The sequence below is a fragment of the Palaemon carinicauda genome, chromosome 4 (assembly GCF_036898095.1).
Source record: "Palaemon carinicauda isolate YSFRI2023 chromosome 4, ASM3689809v2, whole genome shotgun sequence".
Taxonomy (NCBI): Eukaryota; Metazoa; Arthropoda; class Malacostraca; order Decapoda; family Palaemonidae; genus Palaemon; species Palaemon carinicauda.
In genome coordinates this window covers 106,827,925-106,849,267 of record NC_090728.1, presented here as the reverse complement: position 1 = coordinate 106,849,267, position 21,343 = coordinate 106,827,925, and the positions used below count along the sequence as shown (strand labels likewise).

The following is a 21,343-nucleotide window of genomic DNA, read 5'->3' as shown; positions in this document are numbered from 1 at the left end:
AGTTGAGTCCCTTGTCAGGCTGGGAGGAACGTAGAGAGGAGAGGTCCCCTTTTTTGTTTCATTTGTTTGATGTTGGCTACCCCCTAAAACTGGGGGAAGTACCTTGGTAGATGTATGTAAAATTGTCTTGGCTTGTCTTTCAGCTATGCCAAAAGTAATACCCCTATAAATAGCTCCAGGTTTGTATTCTAGGAAAAATACAAATTATCTCCAAATTTGTTATATTATATGCACTTGACTCTCTATTTGGTTTTTAGAATCATCAGTTTGTCAAGATCAGTTCTAACACTGAGGAATAAGTTCAAAATATGAATCTAACCTTCAATAACATCAGCTTCAGGAATTTCAAGGTAAGTAAGCATGTCATCAAACCTTGCCCTTCAAGCTCTAAGTTTACAATAGCCTTTGTAATTTTAAAGCAACTTGTTACCGAATAATCGATTGTATAGAAGGCAAGGCTTGAGATGGGTTAAAAAAAAAAAAAAGAGCAACAGCTAGGGTCAAAAGGGATACTTATAGGACCTTTAGTATGGTTATTTCATCTGGAGTGCCACAATGCCGGCACTCCAATGGGTATTAATTCCAACCAGTGATGTCTAAGTAAACCTTGGTTTGTATTCATTATACACTTTGAAATATTTTGAATACTGTATTTTGAATTTGATAGGAAAATTAGTATTTTCTCAGACATAGAATTCTAGCTGATTTGGTTGGTTTTACAAAGTGAAACCACTAAAATGCATGATATATAAACAATGTCATTGCAGTGTAAAATATGGCACCAGACTTATGGAAGATATCAAGTGTTATCACATTTTCTCATATTATGTGAAAACTTAAATACAAAATGTAATGTTGCTGGGGCTAAAATGGTGCTGCAGAGAATATTTAACTAAATTATACTACAAATGGTCTTGTTATGAAGGAAAAGCTTAATAGTAAAAATGCTAGGCACTTATTTCATGTTTTATTTAGCAGAGACCGGTTGTCCCCGTGCACATAATCTCTTTTGTTACAGTAACATTAATTGCGGGAGCTGGCCACGCGGCTTCGTACGGTACAAACAGCGTCGCTTAACACTTATTAGACTACAAATTTGAAGATTGTGTGGGAAAGACAAAAATACATACAATTGTTTTTAGTTGCTGATCTATATGCATGCTGTATGTGAATATTTATAATGCCCAATATTTCCACAGTACTTTCTACTGTTTGTAAAATGCTACAGTTAAAAAATCCCACAAAATATATAACTTTAGGGTTATTGGGAAAATAACACAATGGCTCAATAAAAACTGGGGACTAAATGTATTTTATATATAATTACAATACTATATAAAACATAATAATCTCTTTCACTAGAGCCTGTGTGCAGCTAACTACCTCTCCTTTCATAAAATAAACATTGCATTTGCAGTTACTTACTAGAATATCTAAATATTTCTAAGTTCTGGACGACTGAGTCTGGAAAAGTCTAGAGAAGAAATGTGACTGAGGTAATTGAATCAGTTATTACAGTTAGTAAGTGAAAATCTGAATTGTTTGATGCAAGTACAGTACATGCATGTGAGAAATGTGAACTCTTTTTGATACAACATCAAGTAATGATGCATATACAATGAATGTTCTTCAAACCACAATTCCTTGCTAGAAGACTAATGACGAAGTTTTCTTGTACAAGAAAATAGTGCCACTTGTGTGGACTTTGGTCTCTTAAGTTTAATGATGAATATGAAATACAATTGCCAGTGATTTTCACTGACTTATAACATGACTGATGATTTTAATATAAAAAGACTTCTTTTACAGATAAAATACATTTACAGTATCTTTTAAGTATAGAGAGTGAATTAGTACTGGAATAGGAAGGGAAATATAGTACAGTACAGTAGTGAAATAAAATCTATATATGAACAATGATTCAAATTGAAAATAGATTAACAAGAGAAGTGTGGGATGTTACCCTTTTAATATACTACCACATGACCATATGGAAAGAAATATAGAAACCTGGCTATGCACAACGTTTTAAGATATCGGCTGGCTATGCATAACATTTTAAGATATCGCAGGTAAATGGGAGGGCACAAGAATATAGTAATTTAACATCATTCACATCTTTGGCTAATCTAACACTCATTTCTGACTTGCCTGTACAAAACATACCTCACATCTAATTCTTGGCACAAGCAACCAATGTGAACTCTATGGCACATAAACATACAATCTATTCTACAGTGTCTTGATATGTTGGTTGCGCCAAGCTGTGCTAAGTGCAAATAATAATGACAATAAAAAACTACCCCTGCCCTCACAGAGGAGAGAAAATAAATAAAAAGCACCAACATAATAAATCAAATAATCCTACTCTTTATCACAAGATACCAGGAGTGGATCTCACCTCTAGGAAATAAAGCACCAATATTGTGACTGTTACTACAGCTGGATTTCTTGACTGGAAATAAAGTACATTTTTCCATACTAAACACAAATTTACAATTTTGTATACAATAGTTCAAAAAATCTAAGTAGAGCATAAAAAGATCAAATAAGTAGCAAAACACTAAAAAATTTCATACATATTTTTTTTTATCCGTAATAAAAAATTTGAATACAGTATTCACAAAAATAAGTATACAGAATAAAACACACAATTTTTCCAGTCAACATAAACCAGCTTAACAAATGGGAAACAACAACCAATCTCTAATATTGCCAGCTACACGTCTTGTAAATGGCTCAGATAGCTTTAAAAACAAAGCATCCGAGTCGCAATGTTTGCTTAGTTATTGCAAGTTTAGGCTTGATGTCTTGTGGTGACTTGACCAGTAATTCTGAGTTAATCATTAAAACCCACTTTCTGCTCCAGTAATCTTGATGTGAAAGTGAGATTTACTGAAGAATTGTCTCATTGTTTCTGAGCAGGTCACAAAAGTAGTCATTTTTAAGTAGACAGAAGACAAGGCTTTGCTTTCCCCCTTTCAAATGTTTTCACTTTTAAAACAGATAATAAAAATCTTATCACTTTGTTTTATAACTCTTTTCTTTTGCTTGTGGAATTTTTTTTAATCTACTGTGAAATCTTAAAGCCACTTTTTGTCAGCTAAAGCCTTGACCTCAGATAGACATCATACTGGTACTTAGGACAAAGTCCAATAGAAATAGGCATTAAGTATCTAAATAATGGACATGAGTGTAACAAAAATGTACAAAATATATGTCTTGCCAACTCTCTCTGCATCACTCCAACATTTCATACTTATCTGTCCATATGAGTATAGTACACAGTACTTTTAATTCACGGTGGAATGTTAAGCAGCAAAATGATATATCATTGCAGAACCTAGCTATTTTGACAATACAAAATAACACTAGGTTTATGCTATTTACAATGACCAGCAACGAATCCTTAAGGAAGGTATGGCAAGACTGCTTCAAGCTTTCACTCTGCTGCACCATTCATACTCTCACATACTTACATACATACAGTCATGGTGCCTTATTCGCACAACTATGACATTTTTCTGCCATACCCCCCCTTACAGTTATGTTATCTGATTAAACCATCTGTGCCACACAGTCTGCCTCTATCACATGTGAGGATTATTCTCCGGCTCGGAGAGTTGTGTACAATGTGTGAGAAATACCCTGTTTGTACAGTGTGTACAGGTTCACAGCGCTACACTATACGGTGGTATGTACATGGGCTGCGCCCATCTCCAGGGATCACGTGTGGGAAGCCATTCTGCTTCGCCTTCGCCGACGACCACTATCACGTCTGAACACAACATTAGTTGGGTCATCAGCTAACAATGGAAACCGATGAATAGAATGGTGATCAGCTGCAGAGTACCCTGACACAAAACCTTCACTCACAAGTTCTTCTCGCTCTTCAACTGTCCATTGATGCTTAGTAGGAGAACCCCGCTCAGCTAAAAGACGTTCCATTTCCCATGCTCTTTCGACAGCCCGACGATGTGCATGACGAAGTAAGCGATGACGAGCAGCAGGTGGATCAATGCCATATAAAATTACTAACGATACACCACTATCAACAACTTTAACTTCATGGTGCTCTCCTTCATCCTTGGAAGTGACATTAAAACGACCACTCAGACGCTGGAGTTGCTGAAGATCATCATGGCGTGAATCAGCATTTTCTTTGACAAGATAAATTGTATGATGGTGATGGTGTGTAAATGTTATATCCAATAAGGCAGAACCATTCAGAACATCTCGTGCTACATCTTGTACAACTGGATTTTCTGGAGTTGGAACTAGTGTGACCAGTGCTCTGCCATTAACACGGGATACAAGTACACCAGGTCCAAGAACAGGTGGTGATGAAGAGAAGCGACCTAGTGCTGCCCATCCAGGTATAGCCCAAGCTGGTGAAGCTGACCTTATCAAGGATTTGGGTAACAAAGATGGTTGGGCGAACTGTTTTAGAACTCCTTCAGTAGAACAAGAGAGACCAGATATGACATTGAGTGCAGGTGCTAATTGGGGTGCTTCCAAAGCTCCCACTGGTGGTTCAACTGTTTCATCATGGTAGCTTGAACCCAGCATCTTTGACAAGTCCACTCCATATAGCTTGAGCCAGCTGTCCAAGTCTGCAAAAAGAAAAGGAAATTGATGATTATGTTCCCACATGAGAACTCTACATACTTCGCTACGGCAAGAGTAATTGGTTTTAATTAACTTGAAGTAAAATATAGTACTATGTATTGTATGTTCTAAATCAATTCTTTACATATAAAGTATGGAATATCTTACAATGGCATATTTTCTCAAAAAAAAAAAAAAATTATGACACAACAGAATTAACTAGATTCAGAGTTACATGTTTGTGGGAAGAAGAAATAAAAGAAACCCTAAGAGCTTTACAAATGTCTTGAAATGTTAGATTGCCTTTTTGTACAAGCCAGTCTTATCAATTTGTAGTAGTATCAACAGTAACAGCTGAAGGTTAAAGTATCAACTTAGCTGTTGTTAAATATAATTTATGCAAACAAATACATTACAGTATTATGGTTAGTTTGTGTTAAATACAAAAGCTATAGGGTTATTTAAAATCTACCTAAAGCCCTCATTAAGTGAATATCTTAAGAATCAATTGATGTACCGTATTTAGTCTATTTTTCTTCACATTAAAACTGTAGAGAAGAGGCAGTAGTGATTACCCTATGCAAATTAACTTTCTGACTAATTTATTATTGTTCTGTCACTAATACAAACCAATGCTATCTATAGGTGATATTACTTGGCGAAGCTGAAAGATGAGCCCTAAGACTTTTAGTGAGGGTTAATAACCCACCCGCTAGTTAGTTGGGGTGTGTGTATATGGGTGGGGGGGTTAGTCTGCTATCCTGCTTATTCACACACCTGGGCTGAGTAACCACCTTTGCTTTGGCTCGGTGGAGGACGGACGTTGCCGCTCTCCTCCTCCTCATTTAACTTGCTCTTGTTGACTTAATTGTTTTTTAAGATTTTTCTTTTTCAGTGTGTTTGCGTTTTCTCCATGAACGTCCTCATGGGGACTTGTCAAGGACCTGAGGGCCACTCCTCTGGGACTTTCATGTCATCTGTTGATACGGCCCTGCATTCGTTGTGAACGTCCTGCCGAGGGCAGCATTGTAATCAGGACAACACCTGCCCTGAATGTCGGCAATAGTCTGCCTCCCAGTGGAATAAGTTTGGGTGCCAGTGTAAGAAGTCCAAGACAGATTCTTTGTCTTCGGGGTCTTCCTTGAAGTCGAAGAAACCTCGGACTTCTTCCTTGACCCCCCCATCTCTTCTTGAAGCTCCTGCTCAATTGATCTTCCCCGGGGAACGATTGAGTAGAAGCATAGACCGGCTAACACCAGGGTTCAAGGGACAAGACTGCTTCCTCTAGAGAAGCAGTTCTGCCCCTCCTCAAGAGCAGAGCCTTCTCTTTCTCAATGTATTGTAGGTTTGGCCATCGTTGGGTATGGCCGGTCCCCCATTGAAGGAGGCGTTACTGAAACTCCTTTAACTTGGTTCGGAGAGGAAGCGTACACCGGCTTCCTCAGAGGTAGCCCTTGTCATCATCGAGTGTGGTACAGCGCAACCCCGGAGTGTCCTCTACCTTGACCACCAAAGGGTCCTGCCCCTCGCCTTCGTCTGCTGCTGCTGAAAACCGCGCTCTTCCCCCAATGCTGAGCAGACTCTTCATCGGGTGTTGTGCAAAGTCCGAGGCAGGCCTCTTCTGCCGATAGGCATCTTTCTCGTACAAGAATGAAGTCCCCCCCAGTTGTTCGTAGTTTGCCAATTGCTAGTTGTTTGGCAGTTCACAAATGTTCACCTTCAGGCCGTTTGCAGATCTCCCGGCGCTCACCTCCTCGCTGTTCGCCAGCTCCTCATTGTTTGCCAGCTCCTCATCCTTCGCCAGCTCCTCATCCTTCGCCACCTCCTCCTCGTTCGCCACCTCCTCATCGTTCACCAGCTTATTGTTCACCTAGATCCTCTGCTTCTCCTAGTCGGTTCGGGCCGCAACTGCCGATCGTTAGGATTAGATCGTCACTTGCTAAAGCGCAATCATCACTCGCCGAAGTGCGAGTGTCACTCTCCTTCTAACCATCACAGGTCAGCTCGTAATCACTGCTCGCTAGCTCAGGACACTAGACCAACGCGTGATCGCCGCAGAGACAACTCCCTTCGCCCTTCCCTTGAAAGTTCTCCTCTCCCACGTCAGCGATCTCCACTCCGTCAAGAGGAGCCTCCTGCTAACAGGTATAGTCCTGAGCCTTTGCGCCCAAGGGAAACGCGTTTCCCCAGGGCTAGGCCAGCTCTTACAGTTTTAGGTTCCAGATCCTCTCTGCCTGAGAAGGAGTATCTTCATTCCTGCGGGAACCATCTACCTCCTAAAGATCTTCAGCATGGCAGACATCCGGTTCCATTCCTTTCCAAGAAGGAACCTTCGAAGGTCCAGCAACCCTCTACTTCTAGACCCCATCACTCATCCAAGTCTGAGCGAGATGCCATGCTAAACCTGGACCTCCCGCACCCAGCTTTCCGAGGGATCTTCTGGCTTGCACTGTGTTTGGGAAGGAACCCTCCTGGTTTGATGCCCTGGTCAAGGCAGTGTGTCAGGCCATTAAGGGGTTAATTCTTCCTGTGCAATCAATTACCAGCACGCCAAAGATTCCTCTAGAGAGGTGGGCTCCTCCGTCTACAGCCTCCCTTCCGTATGACCCCAGATGTGTGTCTATGGTGCCATCCCAACAGAGGTCCCCTTCCTCTAAGATAATCATCTCGCCTCTCAAAAGGAAGCGAGGACCAATGGTACGGAAGGCCAACAGGATCTCACAGGTACAGTTGACTCCATTCATGACGACCAAGCAGAAGAGGAGGATAGTACATCAAACTCCTCCTCAGGGGGACATTTTACATCGTTGGCTAAGCCAAGGTTCTCAATCGCCAAGAGAGATATCGTTGGCGGAATCATTCCACTTCTCCCCCATAGAGGTAGTCCCTCAGAACTACGCCCAGCTTTGGAACCATCCCATTAAGAGAGGGACAAAGGGAAGCACATCCCAAACCCTCTCCTCTGGAGGAGTATTTTCCGTCCTGCAAGGAGTCGAAAGACTCAAAGACAGTTCCTAAGACCTTGGCTAAGGCATCAAAGCCTCTGCAAGAGAAGCCTCGACAGTCATCCCCAGTTCCAGCAAGGGCGTGAGCAAATGACGTGCCTTTGACGAACGTTCCTCGACCTACCCCCGGGCTCCTATGCATGAAGATTGTGGGTAGAGGACAACTACTACAATGACGAGTATCTCCCTAAGCCTACAAGTCCTAAGCTAAAGGAGGCAGAGCAGAGGGAGTCAGAACACACCTTCTGGCAGGTCTTGGCCAGCATGAGGGCCATCAATAGGTTATTAGATCCAGTGATGGCCCCTCAGGAGGGCAAAGACATGGTCCTGGACCATGTATACGGGACTCAGAGACCTCCCAAGGCCAGTGCAGCTTTGCACTAATCTAAGGGGTTGACGGGTGCCAGACGGAAGGCATTCTCCCAAATTGTCAGCTCCTCCAGCTCCCTCTGAGTGGGCTCATCCTCTAAGCTTCTTCTGCCATCGTTTGTGCAACAGAGGAGGTATTATGTCTTCACCGAGCTCCTTCTGGCCTTGCCTCTCGACCACTTCGAGAGACTCTCTGGACTCTCTGTCTCTTTCTCTGCGTCGGAGATCCTCAACCAAATGAAAGTCCCGAAGTATGCCATGCAGGCTACCATGTGACTGGATCTCTGGTTGGGGTTTGTGGGACACCTTATCAGGATCAAGGACTGGTCCAAGGAGACCACAAGGAAGTTGATGGAGATCTTTCTATTATCGGGAACTCAAACCATTGAGTTCCTCTCCCCACAGGTAGTGAACCTGTGGGCAAACATGATAATAATAATAATAATAATAATAATAATAATAATAATAATAATAATAATAATAATAATAATAACAGTAATGATAATACAGTAATAATAATAATAATGATACATGTGTATAAATGGTTTGATAATTTTTAAAAATATGTATTCAGTAATGTGTTTGGCCCATTTTTGGGTACAGTACTTTGTCTGAAAGTCTGATGTATAGCCATCTTGCAGTTCTTATAAAATTGTCATGTAGTTCTTATTAAGTGTGGTAATTATCATGCTTCAGTACTGTAATATTTTCATTATTTTCATTCTAATCTTACTGCACACCAATGCAATGTAATTGGAATGCACTGGACTGGTACACCCTAACTTCTGAGCCCAAAGTTTGACCGAGCTGAGTACTTGTGCATAAAAATAGGTCTTCAAACTTTGATTGCCAGTCTATGCCTGGTAAATGAGTAAAGGACTGTTTGTTGCCAGATCTATGTCTTTGCTGACTGCGCTTATGAGAGCCTGTTTTTTTTTTATATATCGGTAATGTTTACCGGTAATTTTTTTTTCTTGAGATTTACAGTAGGGAAATTATTAGATCAAAGGACATAAAAATGACTAGACAAAGCTAGTAACTCCAATTAGGGGGGAAGTGTAGTTGAACAAGATTCCTCTTTGAAAGAATCCTTAAGTTATTTATAAAAGTTACCTTTTCCGTAAATAATAAAATCCTTCATGGTAACAAACAAAAATATTAGAATACTTTTCTGTACATACGCTATTCATTTTTATTACAGAATTTATATTAAAATTAACAATGTAAAAATTATATAATAAATTTAAGAACTAGATGACGGTAAAGAAAGAGTTTTGAGCTGCATAACCTTGGATTGTGACATTTTGACAATTAGTTACTAGTCAGAATGATAAATGTGCTGCCATACATCCTTTTCCACTACATTTATAAAAATGCCATACATTTTCTAGCACTGCATTTATAGAAATATATAAAAATTTACTCCAGTTAGTTGCACATTATTAGGTGTAATTCTGAATGTTATTTTATGAGTAAAACTAGGAAAGTTATATTTTACAGGATAATACATTTTATATACCGTAACTAGGAAATAGATAAGTACAGTACAGTAAGTACACTAATGTTTTTTACACTAATTAGTACTTTTAGCAAAACCATATTATTACCTATACCTTAATGTTATAAAATTTGTCCCGGTAAGTGTTACAAGAAAGATCTTACCTGTATAATGTTTTGTCTGGTGGCTAACTGGATTGATTGGGTCATTGTCGTGGAAACGATGTGTATAAATTGCCCCAACATGATCTGGAGCACTAATGACTAAATCATAACGAGGTGCCATCCACTGAGCATGAACAGGATCATAACTGTGAAGACCAAATATCAAAAATCCAGTTACTGGGTCACGAAGAGCCCCTTGAAAATCTACATGAAGAAGTAAATCTGGTCTGGAATCAGTCAAAGTAGCACCCCAAGGAGACCTAACAATTTCTTTGACAAGCACTCCAGAGTCATCAAATACTGCAACAGGGGAACCAAGATGATCAGTGGACACCCACAGCTGACGTCTTCCTGTGTGGAGAGACATTAAATGTCCCCGTTCATCATATTCTAATGCATGTGTTACTCCTCGTTTGGGATAATGTATGTGAGTGGGAAGATTAGGACGGAGAAGGTCTGCATAGAAAAATTGTGTAATATTTCCATTATCATCTTCCCAAACAGATAATCTTCCTCTATGGTCATGTCGGCTCCATATTTTATAATGCCCTTGTTGCCGTGCTGATTTTATATTACCACGTGCACTGTATGAAAGGTGAACTTCTCCTTGGCGCACTACAGTTCCTGCTGGAGAGTAGGTATTAAGTTCGACATCTCCCCATCCAACTAATCGGTCAGCACCATCATATGTTGCAGTCATTTCCCGACCACCTTCTACAACAGATATCATGTTGCCATTTGCATCATATCTGAACTGCCATGATTCCTCTCCATCTACAGCCTGAAGGAATCCATCTGGTGTATAAGTGTAATTTGTTCGAACCTCAGATGACCCTGGTCCTCGCCATGTGGACATGGTTGCTAATCTGCCTCGTTTATCATAACTATATTTATTTCGAAGAACAAGACGTTTTTTTAATGTTAACTCTGATTCAACAATACGACCATGAGGATCAAACCCTGTTATTCGCAACATTGTTTTACGGGCATCTTGGACCACAGTTTTATTGTGATAGGATGATGTAACTTTCAGGTCGCCTACACTGTCTAGTGTTCCTAGTATCATATCATATTTCATATCATAGTCTGGTTGTTCTTTTCCATTGATTTCCATTTCAACTCTCCTTGGCCTAGCATTTCCATCATAAAGGAATCTTAATTTTGCAGAATCCATACCAGTGCCTGGACCAAACCTTATTCGTTGCTCTTTGACAAGACCAGCATGATACTTATTATCAGTGCGAAGTTCAAATTCCTGTTCTCTAACAGCTACTGATCTAATGAGACCAGTTTCTGGATGATAACCATATTCTATAGACCCATCACCATATATTTGTAGATGCAGGCGTCCTGTATGATCATAGTTATATACTACTCTGCTGGCTTGATGAGGTGCTACTTCTGCTAAAATTCTGCCATCATCACTATAGAACAGTTGGTATGGATGTCGTGGAGATCCAGGAGGAGTGAAAGTAAAGCGATTATGCAAAAGTGAAGGCTGAACATGGAAAGAATATTTGTGTCCTCTTGGTGTAGTGATGCTAGACACTGCACCTCCCTCATCATACTCGAGAAGGTGTTCTGATCCTGAAGCTATGCTCACTTTATAGGGCTGAAACATTAAAAGCTCACAATTAGTTAAATTATCATAAAAAATTGAGTCCATATCATAACATATAACAAATATCATTAAGAAAACATATTTTGGCATTAAACTTTTCAACTGTAAGTTTCTTGATGGCTGATTACTCATATTGAAAGCTAACTACAGTACACATAAATCAAGTTGCTATAAGAGTATAGCCCTACCTTCAAACTAGATAAATCCTTGAATGAATAAGTAACCTTTGTACCATCAGCATAAGTTACTCCCTCAAATCTTCCATTTCTGTCATAAGCATAATCTTCTCTCATTTCACCCCATGACCAATGCTCCAGCTGTCCAAAGCGGTCATACGTCAGCTGTACAGGCAAGAAAGGCTGTGCTGGTGCCCAGCGCAGTGGTCTTCCAAGGGCATCATAGCTTACATTAAGAAGTGTAGCACCAGCCTCATTAAGGACAGCTTCTGTTCCAGTATACAGGTCATATTTAAATGTAAGTAGATCTTCACCGTTTACCCTCATCTTTCGACCAACCTGCAAGTTGTACAAACCAACCTTGTCAGTTTTAATCATGAAAGGAATGGGGTTGGAAAGGAGCGCAGGCTTTGAGTTAGAAATTAATAAAGTTGGAAAGAAAAGGAAAATTATCCAAATATGGGTCTCACATTTTGAATGAATCCATTAATTAAGAGTAATGAAACAAAGAAATCTATCTTGCAGAGGTTTGAGTTGCATTTTTGTGTAATTTATTCAATGTAGTTTGCAATCAACTATTTTTCTCCTCTGATGTTGACTTCAGTATTTTGTTTTTATGGTACTTATCTATAATTTTGAGTTTTGGTGGAAAGATGACACACTACCTCTCTTTTTTCTGAAGCATTAATTGTTCCAAACCAGGTTGGGGGTAATCATAGTTTGTACTCTTCTTTTCTTGTATTTTGTTGTTGCAATGGAATTAAATAATAAATTTAGGCCTTAAGCCAACACTGGGGCATCAAAGGCCATTCAGCGCTGTATAATGCAAATCAATCAACCATACTCGCACATTTGGTATCATTTTTAACTTCTAAAACCAATCACACAACTTTCATCCAATAATATCTAAATGCAAAATAAGGAGGGATTAGAAGTATTAAAAAATAAATTAATAAAATTATTCAAGACTCATGATATGAACGAAATACTCTGTATAAATTTTTTCAAGTTCAGGATATTACAATTTTCCCCCAGTTTATCTCTTTAAGGTTAGTCCTGGAGAAAATGTGTCCTCCTCTGAATTTTAAAAACAGGACAATCGACTAAAATAGGTTTGATATCTATTGTCACTTGTCAGGTATTACAAAGAGAGGCCTGTCTCCCTTCACCATTCATCATTAGATAATTGTGGGTTGCATGTGTATGGCCAATACGCAGTCTACTTAATATGATATCCTCCCTCCTACTTGTTGAATTACAAGATGACCATTTATCCGCTGAAGGTTGGATTTGTTTAAATTTTGTGCTGGTGGTCAGTTCAGACCATCGACCCTGTTACTTATTCTTACAGTAAAAATGTATCTTGCTTTAAAGCTCTCTTTAAGGAATATTTATGGGGGATATATTAAGTAGCCCTGAAGCTTCCTTAGCTGTCTTATCTACTCGTTCATTTCTATCCACTCCAACTTGGGCAGGGACCCAGCAGAAGTGAACACTAACATTCCTCCTAGACTGCAAAAGTACTAACCAGTCCTGCACCTCTTCTACTAGATGAGATCATCTTTCAAGGTTTGGGCAATCCAAAATTATTTATTTCCTCTTAAAGAGTTTCTTCATCTTCCCTATGTGCTCGATTCTACCAGGGTATATTTAGTATCCTTTCATCAGGTCTCTAGGGTCCTCATCCCTAGAATGGATCTTATCTTTTTCCTGTTTTCTTGGTATTGCTTTACAAAGTAGGGAGTGCAAGAAAATTACCTGAGAATCTTTTCCTCACGACTTGTTTTATGAATGATCCCCAACCATCATTTGAATTGGATATAGCAGAGGAGCTTCTTTTGGGATACAGCACTTCTTTCATCGGAGATACTCTTCTATATGTTACATGATTCTGGTTCAGTGTATTGTCTTTCAGCCTCAATCTTTGGCATAGTGATTTTCTCTCTTTGGAACTGTGCAGTAAGCTTGTGGAACATGAACTATGGGTTTAACTAGATTTAATACCAGTTTCCTTTTGGATTTGCTTGTTTATTATTTTTTTCCTGGAATTAAAGGCCACATTGGATGTTATGAGTGCTTAGTCTAGGAAAGTGCATATCTTTTTCATTCTTTCTACATTACCATGTTCCTCACATTTTGCTTCCAATGGGTACTCCTTGAATCATCAGGAGGTAAGTGTAGAGTTAGAGCTCAGTCAATAACCTCTTGTAAATATTTTTGCTTCATTGTTAGTCCACAGTGGAGGATAGACTGGCATGCTCCAACTCTTCCTCTTGTCACTAGTAACCTAGCTTAGGAGTAAGAGGGTGCATTGATCATTGGTTTGATTACAATAAACAGAATTCCTCGTTTGTGGATTTCCATGCTTCCTACTTCCTCTAATATTCTCCTTCATGGAAACTAGATGAATGCGAGTTTAAATGATGATTTATATTGCTGTTCAAATTTTGGAAAGGTGAGGTCCTTTTTTCTGTTGTTTTCAGTGCACCAGCTTCTAATTGGGCTTCTCTCTTCCTTTTATAGGCCCCTATGAGGATCAGTACATGAGTTAGGGGGAGGGATAGGTATGTTATCTTGCATGACAAAAGTTCTGTTTTGTCAGCTGCAAATATCTTGTAAGGTTCTCTTCTTTTAAGGGGTCGATTCTAGTTCCTAGTCATCTGGCTAATGATAAGCTTCTGATCCGTATTTATTTTTATGAAAAGAAAGACATTAGATGATCTCTTGATTTCTCATTCAACTATTTCCAGAAGTTAAAACTTGGATTTGTTGCTTTTAACCAAGTTTAGTTTTAGATTTCTCCCCTTCCTAGGAACCTGATGTAAAAATATTAGAGCATCTTTCTTTTATGCAACACCCCACACCTTCATCGGTATCTGTGTTTGTCTGGGCTACCCGTTTCTTTCCCGAGTGATGTCCAATTAGGAGGCAATCCTAGATCCTTCTCATTAGACTACCCCCTTAGTGTTGCTTCAAATACTTAGCACATACATCATGGGGTTGCATCTGGTGCCCCTTATTCAGTATGAACTAACAGACTGAATCAAAAGCATACCTTTATAAAGAATAGGGAGATGCGGGATATCTAACTAAGCGTGGTACAGTAGTACCTTGAACTAATTCAAAATCAGAACTTATCAAAGCTAGTATTTAAAGCAAATATTTACACCGAATTTTAAAAATACCATTTAACTACATGCAAGCTTAAAGAACTTCACTTCTCAAGATTTTATGGTTTGAAAAAATCAAGATAAAATTGGTCGAGAGGGAAAACTTTAGATATGCTAGAATTAACAGGAAATACTAGTTATGCTCTAAACAAATAGCAATATAATGACTGTACTCGGTAAAAATATAACTAAATATATATTAGATTTGTAAGAAAGAATGTGGTCACCATTAATAAGAAAAAACATTGTAATGTCAAATTTTCAAAAGCATATAAAATGATGTACTGTACTGTATAGTATTGGATATTGTATTATTTTGAATTACTTTACAGAATTTCATATAAAAAATCAATAGAAATATTCTAGTAGTTAGGATATATAAGTTATTTGAAAAAAAAAAAATGATTTACATATTTCAGGACCATAGCCTCTAACAGTGCAAAGATACTGTTATTTTAGAGCGAAAAAGGTAAATCAACCGAATACCAATGTTATAGAACTTCATTGCAGGAAAAAAATAATACTGACCTGAGTCACTGGGCCATGTCGATCACTTGTTTCTACAAAGTACTTCCAGTCAAAGCTGTTGACAAGCTCATCTCCAATTTCAGTCCTTTGGCGTCCTGATACTGGATATGAGTGGGCAAGGGTATGGTCTTGCAGAAGTGTATATGGAACTGTTTCTGTGGCTATATGATGACCCCAAGCAGTTCTAGATATTACTGATCCATCTGGCAGTTGGGCCGTTACACCTGAAGCAGTACCTAAAATAGCAGGGCAAAATTTGTTATTGTATGATTATATAGCTGTATTAAAAAAATTACCTTTCAATTATCACATAAAAATTGGAAGTTACTACTAAACAGAAAACAAAGCATAACTCACCAACTGATTCTGTAACAAGTGCTCCTTTGATTAGCATTGTGACGGGTGCTGTACCATCCCTAGTGAGAGTAACTCTTGCACCTTTCTGACTTAGATCAAATGCCAAACCAACAACTTGTCCAGAAGGTGTGACAGCTCGAGTCAAACGACCATACTTGTCATAGTTATAAACATAAGCACGTCCAGTAGAATCCATCCTTGAGCGTAATAAGCCTGTGGCACCATGGTAAGTGAGAGTTACATTATGTTCATCTGGTGTCACCAATTCTTCTAATCGTCTAGTGCGTGACATCTGTAGCCGACATTTCTGCTGCCTTGAATTTTCAACCATAGTCACTTGCCCTGTGTAATCACGAAGGAAAGAAACTCTATTGCCTCCAGCATCTGTTGCAGTAGATAATTTCCCATTGCTGGTATTCACATTGTAGGCAAATGTATAAATTGTACGTCCTGTGGGTATACTTCTTGTCAGTGCATGATGACCAAACCTATTGAAAACATATACCTCTTGAGTTTCAGGGGAGTAAATTTCATACATCCTGTCATCATTAGGTTCTGGAATAGAAGAAGTAACAGAACGTATACGTAAGTTACCTTGATCTAGAACATGAACCACACCATCTGGAGTTACTGAGAGAGCTGAAATGGTAGAAAATACAGCAGTAGCAGCTAATACATGTGATTCATCATAACAAGGACAAGTTTCCTCTTGGCAATTGCATTTTGAGTCTGCTCCTGCAAAATCATGTATTCTCTCATCAGTTTCAATAACACGGACACGATTTATCCGTTCATTGTCACTTTCGGCAATATAAAGATCACCTGTTGGTGCAAATGCAAGACTTTGCGGAGAGCGTAGTGTAGTGTGAGCAGCTAGATCTGAGGGTGCATCATGTCCAAGGGGTGGGCAGTGTAAAGGTCTACCGGCCATCACTTTCACTTGACCATCCTTCGTCAGTCGTAAAACATGGTGATCATCTAAAACATATAGAGAGTCATCTAGAGGACTAACGGCTACTGCAGTAGGCCATCGCAAGCTGACATCTGTGACAGGCACTGTTCCTTCACACGGAAGCGGTCGCCAGTGTGTTCTGTGCCGATGTGTTCCAATTATTGTGTTAATAAGACCATCAGAATCTACTGCTCGGACATTGGTACCATCAGCAAAATACAAGACCTCATCTAGTGAAACTGCCATTCCTTTTGGATACTGAAGTTTTGCATCGCGGGCCAGTGACCCATCACCACAGCCTACTTCATCACCAGGTAAGCAACGTTCACCAGAACCTACAAATGGCATGTAATTTTCCTCTGGTCTTGAATAATCATCAGGATCACGAACTTTAAGAATAAGGTGAGATTCATGGTCACTAATGTATACTTCTCCAGAAACAGGGCTAACAGCAAGATGATAACGGTATGAAACTCTAGTTTCACTGAAAAGTAAGAAAATGAATTTATTAGTTATGCAAAGGAGTAACATTACAGAAACGTAAAGAAAGGAGTTGAATTTGAATAACTTTATGAGAAAAGTGTTTACCAAGTAATATCATTATTAAGGAACTTATGAGAAAAAGGAGTTTCTTTCAAACGTAAATACAGCATCAGTTTATTACACGTACTTATATAACATTGAATAGGCTACTGGCTACCACTTTATGATTAATTGTTTTGACGTAATGGGGTAAAATGTGACATTTTTGGGCTCAGGCCATGTCGTGCTGATGGAAGGGTTCCTATAGGTAGCCTTCTAAGGTATATTTGCTACAGTGATACTCCCAGAGAATTAAACCAAAGGTCTCCAGGATTCCAACTCCTGGCACGAGTATCTAATAAAGGATATTGTATAATATCAGGGGACGTATTCTAGATACGACACATGGCAATCTTCACCCTGAATAGATTTAACGCTTCGATGTAAGGGGGAAGAGTGGCAAAAAGGAAGGAGTGCCATTCTAGGTACCCGGTGGATCTCCTTCCTTACTATTACTAAGAGTGCTTGTGTGAACACGTTGTGGTGGCGGTGGGTAGTGTGATTAAACCTGTCGTCTAGTGCTGCGATGAACAGTGGACTGTTTTGGGGCTTTACAGTGCATCGGGTGCATGGGTATACATACCCACTTGTGCAGATCACAACTATGGTTGACACACTGTTCTGTGTAGGTGCATATCTCATCAATACACCAGTGCCAAGTGAACGTTTGCGTTACGGTGTCTTATGCATTTCCGAACAGCTATGTCAGATAGATTTGGTTTCACATCTCCATTGAGTGGCATTATTCTGATAATGTATTTGTATATTTTTTCTACACGAGAAAATATGAGTTTTTGTGTGTTGTAATGCTGGATCAGACACATACTTTGTTGTAACTAGATTTGATAATTTAGTTGCATAATTAAATACTTAACTGTATTTGCAACTTATTACTGCTCCCTCAGTTATAAGCTAATAAAGTATGTTGAGTTTTACTAAAACCCCTTTATGGTGTTTAGATTCCTGGAATCACAATAATATTTTCTAAAGGAATAACCTTACATTTTCAAGGTAAGTAAAAAGATATGTTTCAACTCTTCCCTTTTTGTTCCAACGGGAAATACAAACCTTGAATCCTTATTGTCGACATCAACATTTTCCTGCTGGGGGGCAGAATGCACTAAACTAGCTCCAGGTTAGTGGACGTGACAGATCTCTGGAATTTCACATTTAGGTCTAGTAGACCAGATAAGGAAATCTATTCAAACTAGAAGGCACATACACAAACCCACAGCTAATAATAATTTCAAGACAATTCTCTACTATACTTCTATCAACACGACATGGCCTGAGCCCAAAAAATGGATTTTGAACAAAGTGAAAAATATATTTTTGGGTGAGAGGGCCATGTCGTCCTGATGGAACCCACCATTTTGCTGATCCCTCCCAAAATTACTTTATCTGTGGCCATTTCCGCTTAATGGTAACAATAGGAATGGCGTCTCGGTAGTAGTAGGGAAGGAGATCCACCGGGTACCTAGAACGACACCCTTCCTTTTTGCCATTCTTCCCCTTACGTCGAAGCGTTAAATCTATTTAGGGTGAAGATTGCCATGTGTCGTATCTAGAATACGTCCCCTGATATTATACGATATCCTTTATTGGATACTCGTGCCAGGACTTGGAATCCTGGAGACCTTTGGTTTAATTCTCTGGGAGTATCACTTAGGAAATATCCCTTAGAAGGCTACCTATAGGAACCCTTCCATCAGGACGACATGGCCCTCTCACCCAAAAATAGATTTTTCACTTTGATCAAAATCTGTTTTGTAGATGTTCACTCTATTGTAAATCCTGTCTATGAAACTTTTTGCCATTTCTGTACATATATCTGTTAATTATTTTTGTAACATATTTCCACTTTTTGATGAAAACAATGGAGAGAAATGAGAATTGTGACCATTGAAAGGACAAAAATGTAATTGTATTCAATTATGTTTAGAAGGTGAAGTAAACGATCTCAGTACCCCTACCATGAATACCATTAATAGTAGTCTTTCAAAGCTAATGAGTAATGTATACAATATTATGAAATGTTAAATGATTTTATGCAAAGTGAAATTTAAAATGGATCAAAGAAATAAAAGGAAATTAAATGATCAAGAAAATATGAAAAAAAATATTACGGCGAAGGGAAAATTTATAATGGATCCAATAAATGTATGAAAATAAATACAGTACAGAATTTATGAAGTATTGTTATTCTCAGTTCTGTGTTCCTGTTAATGCATACAATTTTATTTTTTGTGCTGTATTTTAGAGAATTCATACTCAACAGTGTTAAATTTTTTACAGGTATGTTTTAGAGAAATATTTCAGAATACTTACTTTAGCTTCACTACTGTTTTAACCGTATTATCTGGCAGAATTCGTCTTATCAAATTAAAGTCTGCTACATAAAGAGAACCGTCTGGACCTGAAGCAAGAGCTGCTGGAGTTAAAAGGCGTTGTTTGTCAGCAGGCCCATCACAAGACCGACATGCTACCTCCCTCTGATGTCCATCTCCCATTAGAGTTCTCAGTACTCTGGGCTTTTGCTTCAAATGCATATTTCGTCCATCACCTTTTTGTAGTATACCTGAAAGAAAATATAAATTAAATTTAAGTTGATTAGTTGATGTAAAAAGTTTAAATCTATTAAAAAACATATTTAGTTCATGTGGTACACTTTTGTTATCAATAGTATTAGGGAAAATTGCCTGTAATCATGTAATGGAGTACAGTATACTTTATATATATATATATATATATATATATATATATATATATATATATATATATATATATATGTAAATATTTGTCAATTTACAGTATATCCTTCTTTTGCGCGCATAAAGTTTCACATCGAATGAATGTAATATTAAAATCAAATTAATATTTCTTCAAATTCTACAGCAGAAATTTTAGTTTTCCTATAATCTTAATACTGTACAGTATTTAGTTTTTAATTTAAGTCTCATCAGTTCTGGTAATAAGTCTATTAAATATTTTCCCAAAGTTAAGCTACGGTAATAATTAGGTAAGGTAGTAGATTAGCTGGGCACCAACCGCCTGTTGCATACTACCGCTAGAGAGTTATGGGATCTTTGACTAGCCACAGTACTAAATGGGACCCTTCTTTCTGGTTACGGATCTTTCCCTTTGCCTACACAGACACCGAATAGTCTGGCCTATTCTTTACAGATTCTCCTCTGTCCTCATACACCTGACAACATTGAGATTGCCAAACAATTCTTCTTCACCCAAGGGGTTAACTACTGTACCGTAATTGTTCAGTGGCTACTTTCCTCTTGTTAAGGGTAGAAGAGACTCTTCAGCTATGGTAAGGAGCTGTTCTAGGAGAAGGAACACTCCAAAATCAAACCATTGTTCTCTAGTCTTGGGTAGTGCCATAGCCTCTGTACCATGGTCTTCCGCTTCTTGGGTTAGAGTTCTCTTGCTTGAGGGTACACTCGGGCACACTTCTATCTAGTTTTTCTTCCTCTTGTTTTGTTAAAGTTTTTATAGGAAATACTTATGTTAATGTTGTTACTATACTTAAAATATTTTCTTTTTCTTTATTTCCTTTCCTCACAGGGCTATTTTCCCTGTTAGGGCCCCTGGGCTTATAGCATCTGCTTTTCCAAATAGGGTTGTAGCTTAGCATTTAATAATAATAATAACATGGGCTGCCATAAGTACAAGAGCCCATGTCAGTATTATTCTGGCTTAACCTACAACTAGCCAACCAAACTTCGATTACATTTCTGGTTTTATGGTAATTTTAAAAATATATTTTAGCAGATGACGGCATTATTGTGTATACTTTGACTTTAGGAAGGGTGTGATAATTTTGAAATTTTCATTTGTTTATAAAGGTAAAGTAATATTGTAGGTTTAGAAGAGAAATTATTGGCAGTGGAACCTGCATAGAAATATTTGAAATGAAAAGAATGACACTATCATCAAAAAAACATTATTAGTACAGTACTGCGTGGACTAAAGAACCAGTGGCAAGATTAACTGGGGTCACATGCCTCTGTCTGAGATAAAGTTCACTCCTTGAACTGAATCACCAAATAGTAACTTTCATCATCATCATCTCCTCCTACGCATATTGATGCAAAGGGACTCTGTTAGATTTTGCCAGTCGCCTCTGTCTTGAACTTTTAATTCAATACTTCTCCATTCATCATCTCCTACTTTGCACTTCATAGTCCTCAGCCATGTAGGCCTGGGTCTTCCAACTCTTCTAGTGCCTTTTGGAGCCCAACTAAACGTTTGGTGAACTGATCTCTCTTAGGGAGTGCAAAGAGCATGCACAAACCATCTCC

The 21,343-nt window shown here is 38.6% G+C and overlaps 1 protein-coding gene across 4 annotated transcripts in view; it reads right to left on the bottom strand.

Moving 5' to 3' along the window:
• Positions 1–954: 954 nt before the first annotated feature.
• LOC137640087 (teneurin-m-like) overlaps positions 955–21,343 on the bottom strand; it is a 551,305-nt gene continuing 530,916 nt past the window's right edge. For all 4 annotated transcript variants that reach the window (XM_068372541.1, XM_068372544.1, XM_068372543.1 and 1 more), the window contains 6 exons: positions 19,359–19,608; positions 15,497–16,932; positions 15,140–15,375; positions 11,454–11,780; positions 9,645–11,256; positions 955–4,613 (listed from right to left, as the gene is read on the bottom strand). In XM_068372541.1, the coding sequence (XP_068228642.1) occupies positions 3,727–4,613; positions 9,645–11,256; positions 11,454–11,780; positions 15,140–15,375; positions 15,497–16,932; positions 19,359–19,608 (4,748 nt within the window). In that variant the 3' untranslated portion in view covers positions 955–3,726. The remainder of the gene's footprint in view (positions 4,614–9,644; positions 11,257–11,453; positions 11,781–15,139; positions 15,376–15,496; positions 16,933–19,358; positions 19,609–21,343) is intronic.